Source organism: Dendroctonus ponderosae, unplaced genomic scaffold (genome assembly GCF_020466585.1).
Source record: "Dendroctonus ponderosae isolate FM_Combo_2020 unplaced genomic scaffold, Dpon_F_20191213v2 Dpon_F_20191213_1, whole genome shotgun sequence".
In the NCBI taxonomy this organism is placed as follows: Eukaryota; Metazoa; Arthropoda; class Insecta; order Coleoptera; family Curculionidae; genus Dendroctonus; species Dendroctonus ponderosae.
In genome coordinates, this window is record NW_026017110.1 from 17490710 (window position 1) to 17501645 (window position 10936).

General features: G+C 30.8%; 3 protein-coding genes across 3 annotated transcripts in view; all 3 read left to right on the forward strand.

Moving 5' to 3' along the window:
- Positions 1–530: 530 nt before the first annotated feature.
- LOC125502523 (natterin-4-like) lies at positions 531–4363 on the forward strand. The gene is made up of 4 exons (XM_048660976.1): positions 531–623; positions 3255–3457; positions 3679–3822; positions 4212–4363. Exons 1-4 carry the CDS (start codon positions 617–619, stop codon positions 4299–4301), a joined length of 444 nt encoding a protein of 147 aa, XP_048516933.1. The 5' UTR covers positions 531–616; the 3' UTR covers positions 4302–4363.
- A 13-nt stretch (positions 4364–4376) lies between these two features.
- LOC109541431 (natterin-3) lies at positions 4377–7929 on the forward strand. The gene is made up of 4 exons (XM_019910289.2): positions 4377–4938; positions 5351–5553; positions 7517–7660; positions 7734–7929. The coding sequence occupies exons 1-4, from the start codon at positions 4932–4934 to the stop codon at positions 7824–7826; spliced, it is 447 nt and encodes a 148-aa protein (XP_019765848.2). The 5' UTR covers positions 4377–4931; the 3' UTR covers positions 7827–7929.
- A 2359-nt stretch (positions 7930–10288) lies between these two features.
- LOC125502522 overlaps positions 10289–10936 on the forward strand; it is a gene marked incomplete at its 3' end in the record, with an annotated part of 853 nt that continues 205 nt past the window's right edge. The window contains 1 exon segment of the mRNA XM_048660960.1: positions 10289–10936. Within this exon segment, the coding sequence (XP_048516917.1) occupies positions 10501–10936 (436 nt within the window).

Genomic DNA, 10936 nt, shown 5'->3' on the forward strand with positions numbered 1-10936 from the left:
GTTTTTGAAATATTGCTGAAAACAAAAATTATACTCTTTAACGTAAAAGATGTAATAATTGAAGCAAAAATGTGCACAACTTTTATTTTTCGTATCTGAATACTAGATAATATAACATCTTTAAAAAAACGAGCATTTCTTGCTATTCAATTAATTTTTCTTAACTTTATAAAGAAAGTGAACTGAAAAGTTTAGATGTCTATCTACTAAGATGTTGAAAATGAATGTTTATAATAAAATATATTATACCTACTAAGTATATGCAAGAATAACTTTCGCACATAGCACTTTACCATTTTGGATCTGAACTGAAAAAAACATCTTTTGGAATAAGATAACTTTGAAAGAAAATGCACACTTGGTACTGAAGTGGTCACCAAGTAAATAAAAATGACTCAATTTCCCAATTTCTAAGGACACAAGTATTATCAGAATGTAATTTCCAATACATTATCGAACTATACAGGGATTAGTTAAGCAAACAATAAAAACATACAAGATTTGACAGACTGATTTGTTTGAATAGATAAGATAATATAACTTAATATAAAGGGAACAGGAAATTTATTAGAACAGTTAGTAAAATATTCATAGTGATTTAGTGACAAATACAAATATGGCCGGTAAGGTTTTTGCTGATATGTACTATAGGAATCTAAGCGGATTAAAGTAAAATAAAATGCTTAAATATTTATGTAGGATTTTTATATTCAAGGTATTTCATGAGGAAACGGCATTATTTTAGCCACGTACTCTAGGGGCGAAAACAACCCTAGTTTTCTATATAAACGATTGCCCAAAGATGCTTCGTTACGGATTTACAGGGTGTTGAAATTTAATTTAAAAAATGCAAACTGATAAGTTTCTTCAAATCGCATGGAGCTATTTTAAGAAAATTTTCCAGGGACCAATAGCTATTAAAAACGTATGTTGTGCAATAAATAATTTTGTTAATTTTTGCCAGTTTTGCCGCGCTACCGAATTTATGTTCCTGAGTGCTTGAGTAAGTTGATATAATTTGTTGCTCAGACAAGGGGAGTAGTTTAAACCAAATAGATTATTCAAAAATAGGAATTATTTACCAAAGAACCGGTCCTGAGACGCTTAAACTTTGCAAAGTTTTGAAGTGATAACTTTTTATGGGAGGGTGAACCGATTTTTCTCGGTCACGGCGGCTCCCACTCCGCCCTCTTCGCGCCTGAGGCTTGGTACGCACATATGCACTTTGAATTCGACATTTTTCTCTTAGTGCGGGTGCATCTGTAGATCTGATAAACTTTTCAAATATACATTGCGTTATTAAACTGACAGTTATTTTGATTTATCAATTATTAAGTGTGATCTTATTGTGTTCGGTGCAGTTTATTTTATAACGCTGATAACAATGAATCAACAAGTTATCAAGGGAGAAGCTGCAGATACTGCAAATACTAGGTGAAGGGTGCTCATGTACTAAATGCCTGTTCGAGTTTCGCCTTCTTTTAAATTTCCAATTAAAATACACGCACAATTATACACACTAAAGCAGTTTAAGTGCAAACAAATGCGGATCGTCGATCAATTTGCAGAAAAATGTATTACAAACTTTTGAAAATTTTCAAACGACCGGGTATTTATCATTGCAAATGAGATTGCACATTGCCGTGCACTGTTAAATATTGTTTTAAGAACAACATTTAATCGATGTTGTGCAAAACTTGCTGTTGCAAAACTGTTGTTGAAAAACTGTTGGACCTATTTTAAATCGGCTGATTGATTGTGTACGCAAATTCGTATCAAGAGAAGTTTTAATGCAATAATATGTTCTATTATTTGTTATTATATTTTGTGACAACAAATTATCAATATTTAGATTTTGTAATCTTTCATATTTAACATAAAATGATAAACATCATTACTGTTTTGTAATAATATATAATAAATATGTTTTGAATTTAATTGAAAAAATAATTGAGTTTACCTCGATCATTTCAGAAAACATGGGTTCCGTCTTCTTATTTTCTATCCTGCAACGCATTCTTGATGTTAAGACGATACGAATCTCCCTTCAGCTTATAGTTGCAAAATATGTAAAACGAATTTATTAAGGGTTAGTTTCAATTCTCTATATTATTTCTATGATTAATTGTGTTTACCACGCATCAAAATGGATTTTTTTCCTTCATATACCATTTGATTCCTTTATGATTAAATCTTCTCAATTTAGTTTAATTTTTTTAGCCTTGGATTAGTTCAGTTAGAATTTTTTTTTTGAACATACGCGCGATGGCTTACATTATGTATACATATAGTGTGTCAAGTGTATCCTGTCTCTATAGCTCTTCCTCGTTTTACCGTCTATTTTAAACAGATAGAACGTCTTCCAATCACCCAAATTAATTTGATTTTTTAGTCCTATTCAGATACAAGTTGTAGCAGACGTTCATGAACAACATACACAAGAGCAGTCACAAAAACATGCTATAATGAGAAAAGTATTAAGTAATGCTGAACGCCAAAAACGGTTTTGTGCTAAAAAAGGAGCATTAAGTAATAGATCAACTGAAAGTAGCTTTCATCAACCACGAACTAGTGCTGAACGTCAAAGATTATACAAAGCAAATAAGAAATTACGACAAAAAAATACAGAAACTCTTGAAGAAGAGTTTACACAAACCCAAGAAGAACAATATGTACAACATCTCGTTAAAGAATGTTAAATGTTGCAAATAAAAAAGATATTTTACATTCAAACGGAAATTATATTAAATTTTACCTATTCCTGATCCATTTATAAATTATTAGACTAAGAAGAATACTAAAATTATAAAATAAAATTATTATTGCCATCATGCGTTAAACAAGTTCAATATGTTATGGTTGCTATTAATTTATGAAGTTATCACTTCTGTCGAGCGTCCCGTGACGCACACAATTTTTTTTTATTCATTATTGTTTTCTCAAACTGATTGAAGTATTACGTGCTCTAAAATTTCTTGCTTGAGTATTATAAATGTGTATATTCATATATTTAAAATCAAATGTAGATTTTCAGCTATTTAACATTAGATTAGTTGACTCTTTATGATCAGATCCATCGCATTTCCATTTCTTCACGAAACGATTCATGTTTATTTTTTATTTCTTACTATCATTATCAGCATCATTTTTCGATTCGTTCTAATCTACATCAACTGCGTTTTTACTGAGCAGACTTTTCGTCATTCTGATTTAAGTCACTTGTTTCAATAAAACTGTGATTATTGTCGTTTCAGCTTATTACTGGGTCGATACTCAAGCTCGAAGAGGAGTGGTACCTTCCACTGCCATTCAGGGTGGACACGATATTGATGGTGCCCCAATTTTCGTGGGCAGAGCTTTCCATGGCGGAGATTGGATTCCAGCTAAGGTGATTCCTTCAAAGCATATTGCCTATGTTCCATTTGATGGAAAGGAGATTGGTGTTCAACAGTTCCAAGTAAGTAGCAAATCGCATCGATGTAGAACATCGAAAAAAAACTTGACTTACTCATCAGAAAACGCAATAATTAATAATTATACACAAGACATAAAAGTGTAACAAATGTACAAAGAAGTTACTAGTAAAAATACTTCTGCTTTCTGTTTATCCGTTTTTTTTTTGGTTTCCACTAAAAATTATACATGCGAGTTTGGGTAATGTTAATTTTTAATTAACAGGTTTTATGCGAGCAACGTTTCGATTGGCAACCGGCACATGGAGGGCAAATTCCCAGTTACGCTGTAGTAGGAGGAAAAACCTCTGATGGCGAAAACTTATACATTGGCAGAGTTCATCATCGCGGATCTCACACTGTTGGCAAAGTAAGACTGATTTGAATTAAAAACAACTACATTATTAAATATTAGATAAGTTGCTAAACATTTTACAGAGCTCACTTTGCATTTGAAGAACAAACACCCGAAGCAAACGTGTTTCGTATGGGGCTGAGGAACCCAACGAACACTATAAGATTAAAAACAACATTTACGCATAAATATATCTACAACCCACATACACATGCAAAAAAATCGAAAAAATTGCGAAATCTTTCTATCTATCAATCTAAAGATCAATCATATCATGCTCTATTATTAGTAGTTATTTATTTATTATTTTTTTAGTAGATAAATTTCACATTTGTGTTTTTGTGAACTTTAAATCTACAATAGTGGAACTAAATAAAAGTTGGTAAAACGTTATGTTTTCTCAGATTCATCCAAGTCACAAAACTTGCTACATTCCCTTCGATGGCAAAGAGGTAGGACACAAAGACTACGAAGTTCTGGTGTTGAGACCTTAGGTCTACTGTGTTCTTTACTTGTACTTTGACTTTTTTTACTGAAAATAAACAGTTATACTTGATTTTTTGGTATTATTCTAAACATTTTCTAGTTATCTCTATACTTGTAAATGTTTGTTTAAAATTAGTGAGATCGATTATTAACAGCAGTAACTTTATGATAGTATAAAGGTAAACTCTATAACACAAAGTTTTTTGCGAGACTTTTTACCTAGATAAGTAAGTATACAATTCAAACAAATCAACAATTTTCGGTTCTATCATATCATAAATCATATTTTTTCGGTCGGTTCTCGGGTTAGCATATATAGATAGACATATTTAAGCTAAATAAATGTGTATATTGTTCATTTCTTCACTTTTTAATAATTATCGAATAATTATTTTTTATAAATAATGCCTAAAAAGACCAACAATGGTTCTTAAATGTTAAAAAGCAACAAACAAATGCACGTTTAATTTTTGCAAGTTTACTGAACTTGCTGTGTTCTATCTGATTAGATACAACATAATCAGTATGGGCCTTATTTTCCAGGAAATTTTATAACGGTTTATTACTGTCGCAGCAATTTAAGTATATATAGCTAGTCATCTATGAGCTAGTCGAGACAATCGTTTCTGCATAAAAACATGGCACGTAAGTACCGTCATTTTTTAACTTAAACATTGATGTTTTACTGTCGCAGTAAATTCAAAACTGATATTAAAAAATTAGAGCTAACATTATTTTCGTTCTCAAATTTTTCAATAACTGAAATTCGAAGTAAAGAGCCCAATTTCAGCCAAATGGATCATTTATAGATTAGATTGATTCATATTTTTAATTGTTTACTTAATTTTGTCATGGATTGCCCAACAGATGTCTTATTAACTTCTATATCTACATTGTTAACGCAAATATTTTAGAACAATTTGGCTAATAAGTTAACTGATGCTTTTTATTCAAAAATATATAATCTAAATAAAAAATAAAATTCATTTATTGCAATAAATACAACGCTTACAATACCTTCTATGTTTATTTTTTATTACTAAATTGTATTTGTTAGCATATCATTGGGTAACTATTACCACTCGAGGAGCTTCCTTTCCTTCCTCTGCTGTACCTGCTGGAACGGATATTGATGGAGCTCCCATTTATGTAGGACGAAGTTTTTTTAATGGAGACTGGCTTCCAGCCAAAGTGATACCTTCGAAGCATGTAGCTTACATTTCTTATGGAGGCAAAGAAATTTCCGTCGACAAATTTAAGGTTTTTATTTTATTTTTTCATATTTATCCATCTTCTGAATACCAATTTTGTAATAACGTTGGAAATTGCCGATTAAAAGCGCATTTACTCGGATTACGATGGATTATATTGTTTTCCAGTGAAAGTATATCAATAGATATTCCATCTGAAGTTGCATCATTGTCAGCATTTCACAAATACTCTATTTAGTTTTTTACTTGGATTTTATGAAATAAAACAACTTTATACGCAGTTAAGACTATCTCCAAGCAGAAACATTCATATGTAGTACCTACTTAAATATTCTTCACACTACAATACCTTCAAAAGGGATAAGTTTTTAAATAAACAAGTTTGATTAAAAAATAATGCAAAAAAGTAGCTAAATCAGCAATATTTTCAATATAACGTCAAAAGCATTTCACCGCTGCAAAGATAATCAATTAAAAACATTTACCTTCAAGTCGGTCGTTAAGCTGAATACTTAGATATCAATTAATAAAGTTTATTCCTTCGCACTCTGAACTGGTAATTACCACCCGTTAAAAATCCGTTTTTTCAGTTATAATTCATCCGATTACTGTTATTTTTTAACTGTTTTTATTGACTTTCTTTTTGAATTTGCGTGTAAGAATTTTGAAATCCGTCCTGGTTTTTATTTTTGAGGCCAAATTGAAATTCAAAACGTCCAAAATAGTATTCAAATAAGCAACAACTATACATTTTAAACGAAAAGTTAATTACAAAATAATACGTAACGGTGGACATAAAACACCTAATATTCACATTTATCGGGTTGTTTTTTTGTACGATTTACATGTTTGTTTCCTCTTTTTACAATAAAGAAAACTGGACAAACTACTTCATTTAATACGCCCTGATAAAATTGCGACTAGAAATAAAACATATTTTTACTACATGTTAAATATACAAGGTTCTTGTTATCAACGTATAAATATTCAAAACAGATGAAAATGCTTTTTATTAATGTGGTAAGCAAAGGTGCACAAGCAGAAAAAATTGACATTAAAATTATAAGAGCAGGTCCTCATTTTGAATTCTAGGTACTTTGTCTAGCTTTTATTTTCAATTATTTTTGTTCTTATAATTAGGAAATACATATCTATATTAATTCTACTGGTTACCATTTTTCACAATTCCGTTTTCTAAAATACACAAATGCTTGTCACAAATTTATCTTAATCCGCTTTGATTCCATCGATCTTGTATATCCCTGGTTCACTTAAAGTATTATATATATTTTCCTAACTAGGTTTATTTCTTTTCCCGAATAAATTTTACGTTAATTATAATTTTACTTTCTATTGTTTCAAAGTATTAATTCAATGTTTGGCAAATATGAAGTTAAACTTACTTAATAGTGTTTACGCTTTATTGTTGTTCACGTGAGTGTGTGTGTGTTTACAAATTTTCTGTTTTTTTTTTCTTCAGTTAGTACAACGGCCTAATTCAATATTGTCCATTTTTATGAACCTCTGAACTCTTGCTTTCCACATGTCATTATCATTTCAGCGCTAATCAGATCCCTAGTTTTTTCCTTTATATTTCTTATATTTTTTATTTCTGAAATATTACTTTTCATCAATTTAATGCTGAATAATTAATATTGCAAATTTTCTATTCAATTATTTTTTCCCAATCTGACTCTGCTACACAAGTGTATTTCTTTTATGTGAATTCGAGTTAAACTCTAGGAATACCAATTATATTTTCATTAGTGTAGTTTCAATGTTTTTTACGTTCCTGGTAATTCAACAGGTCAACTCCCTCTGATGATACCAGCACTTAAAGCTGGCGAGACGTCGGCCGGCGATATTCTTGAATCTGAAAAAACTCAAATTTAATCCATTGTAGTTTATCTATAGAACAGTTTTGAGAATTGGTATCTTTCTTACATAATAAAAAGTTTGTCTTGACATTGCTAAATAGCTTCTGTTGATTGCTAAAAAAACATTGTCCATAGGTTCTTTGTGAACAGCGCTTTGAATGGATTCCAGCAGAAGATGGACATGTACCTGTACATTCAGTGGTAGGAGGAAAGACTGCGAGTGGAGAAGAATTGTTCATTGGACGGGTCCGACATCAGGGATCCCAAACGGTGGGAAAAGTAAGCAAAGCGATAAAAACCTTTTTATCGAAAAAATTATGCAATTGATGTTAATATTGTGAACATTTTGCAGGTACATCCAAGCCACAAAACATGCTACATCGCGTTTGGTGGGAAGGAAATTGCATACAAGCAATACGAGGTTCTTGTCCTACAGAAACCTTAAGGCTTATCAAATTCATTATTTATACCTTTCAAGTTTTATAAAAAGTCATAGCTGCTCGAAAACGCTGTTTATTTCTAAATCAATAAATTAATTCCCAATTTCACTTCTTTTAATTTGTCAACTAACTGATTATCGTTAACTTATATAAAAGTAACTATTTAAAAAAACAATAAAAAATTGTGGCAGTTATTGTTTAATCAGCGTCATCTCCCACATGTGTACGAATTAGGGTTTGTCGGTTTTTAAAAACCGGTTTTAAAAACCTGGTTTTTGGAGAAAATTATGAAATTCGAAAACCGGTTTGTAGTAGAAAATGTCGGTTTTCAACGTATGAATAACACTTTAAAAAACTTGAAAATGACAAATGTAGCCAAATGTAAAGATTCAGAGGTGTTCTGTGCAAATGTACCAGAGTGATGAAAACACTGTTTATGAATGAAAACACATGATTGGGTCTTGGAATCATATCAGTCCGATATGATTTCAAGAAACGGTGTGTTTTGTCTATTGGATGAATTAATTTAGATTTTATATCAGTTTTCTGTCTTCTGGTTTCTTTATGTACAGTTCATAAATTCAGGGTTCAGTGCATTGATCGATATTTGATATAGATGATATTATACAAAATGTAAGTAGGTAACATATTTTAATATTATAAAAATATAAATTTGTATTTTTTTTTTCTTGTTTTTGTAGTCCTAACTGTCAGACGTGTGGAATTATTTCAAAAAAGGAGAAAAAGAAAAAGCCCGTTGTATTTATTGCAATAAAATGCTTACTTGCAAAGAATCAAGCACAAGCAGTTTACATAATCATTTGAAAACAGTGCACGATGAAATAACCGAGAAAAAATCATCTGATGCCGGCCCGAGTTCACAAACAACATTCTTAACTTTTGTTAAATTTGTGAAAAGGACTAGTTTAGAAGAAATTGTATCAAAGGTTGCTGTATTGGATGGACTATTTATTAATTGCATAGCAAATAGCTCATTCATACGAGTGCCATTGCAACAACGAAATTATTGCTTTCGACAAAATAATTCTAGAGTTATGAATCTTATTTATAAGTTTTATGAAACTATAAAAAATGAAACTATAATTGAATTAAATTATATGAAGAATAAAGGGCAAATATTTTCAAAAACTATAAATGAATGTACTAGTAAAGGAAATCGAAGATATTTAAATATTAGCGTACATCAACTTGAAAAAGATTTTAATTTAGGATTAGCTCCGATGTCAAGTACTTGCGATGCTGAAACGATGTTAAAACTCGTTTCTGAGAAACTAAAAACTTACTTAAAGTTTTAAAGTTCCGATAAAATTAGCAGCCGAAGCTTTAGGTAGACAAGACTCAAATTTATTAACAAGTGAAGGTATATTTGAACTTTTTCTCGATGAAGTACAAAATTTGAAATCCGAAATTAGTCAGAAATTATTACACGCGATAAAGGCACGGATTAAAGATAGAAGAGATACAGTATTAGTTACACTTAATCTTTATTTACAAAATTCTGAAACTGTTTTAACTAAATCTTCTAATAAATTCCTTCCATTAGCAACGAAAAGTAACATTATTAAGTTATCCGGACAAATATTATCAAGATTATATAAAGATTACTCTACAGGGGAAGAATGTTATATTCAAAAACGTGATGAAAGCGATATTCAAGAGCCAGACAATGTTTTATTGAAAAATGCTATGTAAGTGACAATTAATAAATATTTGAAGGAACCGGAAGAAGTGACTACCTCTACTCAAACTCTAAGAAAAGAGTTTTTGACCCTAGAAGGTACAAATAAAATGATAAAAAATCAGAATTATTATATCAGGCTTTAAAATCGATTAAGCCTAGTTCGGATGCAAGTGAGAGGGTATTTTCTATTTCGGGGACGTTTGTGAATGAACTAAGGACACGGCTAAATAGCAAATCGATAGACGTCATCTGTTTTCTGAAATCATATTTCATTAAAGAAAAAAAAAATAGAATATTTAAATTTGTATTAAAATTGCCCGGAACAGAAAATACTCGGTCCGTTGCTTAATTGTCTTTGCTAAAAAACTAAAATTGATTTTATTAAGTATGTATGGAGAAACTTTATTTACTATTTGTCTTTCGGCTTTGATTATAATTTACAATATAGAATAATACACAGTTATATATTTTCTAATTGTTTTTAATCCAGTTAAGTATCCATCTTTATCTAATAACATTGTTTTTTTTTAAATAGTATGGTTATTATACAAATGTGAAAATATATAGTTTTTATTTATTCGAACACTTTGCTGAATAACTCGTTTCACTATTATAAAAATATTTACATCTTATATGTGAAAGTTATGGATAAACAACGAAAAATTGTTTTTAAACTTAAACCTGGTAAACTATTATTTCTTTGTTCTACTAAATTCCATAAAAAGTTTTACTATCAATAAAATTGAGCAGTAAATAATTTCAGTCAAAAACTGCTTTTAATCACTCTAAATTTTTTGTTCAAATTACAGAATATTCGAGCAAAGAGTCTTAAACCGAGCTTCGTGGTGATAAGACGTGTTTGCATATTTAAAGCAAAGTTGTTTACACATCGCGCAAAGAATTTGAATAATTCTTCAAATATAAACAACCGCATTTATCGTTCAACGAGAATATACGAGTGGAATTCAAACGAAAGGATGAACCCTGGGAGTTCGCAAGAATCCGAATCGGATTATGCCTCCCAGGATGGTGGGTTCAAAAAGCCACAATCGAAAAAACGGGGCAGAAAAACGAAGACGACCCAGCCAACCCAGCCAACCCCCACAACCCCCACAACGCCAACACCTGAGGCCAAACGAATAGCTTTGGACTATCAGTCTACAACCAACAAAAACCAAACAACAAACAGCAAGACAACATCAACAAGATTTCCCACGTATTCGCACACATTCACAGCGAACGCATTGTCGACCATCACCAGAGTCCAACTTGCAATCAGGTGGGAGGAACTCAACCCCAACAACAAGGATGTGATTATCAGACAAGATAATTACTTCCTAATCAAAACCAACCAGGAGGACAAAACATCAAAAATTTTACAACAACTAAAACAAGAAAACGCTGTAACAAGTT

What these genes read in the sequence shown, in the direction of transcription:
- LOC125502523 (XM_048660976.1), top strand. An exon ending in TTGGTGTTCAACAGTTCCAA is followed by an intron (nt 3,458 to 3,678) that starts GTAAGTAGCAAA and finishes TTTAATTAACAG; the next exon opens with GTTTTATGCGAGCAACGTTT. An exon ending in GATCTCACACTGTTGGCAAA is followed by an intron (nt 3,823 to 4,211) that starts GTAAGACTGATT and finishes ATGTTTTCTCAG; the next exon opens with ATTCATCCAAGTCACAAAAC.
- LOC109541431 (XM_019910289.2), top strand. An exon ending in TTTCCGTCGACAAATTTAAG is followed by an intron (nt 5,554 to 7,516) that starts GTTTTTATTTTA and finishes CATTGTCCATAG; the next exon opens with GTTCTTTGTGAACAGCGCTT. An exon ending in GATCCCAAACGGTGGGAAAA is followed by an intron (nt 7,661 to 7,733) that starts GTAAGCAAAGCG and finishes AACATTTTGCAG; the next exon opens with GTACATCCAAGCCACAAAAC.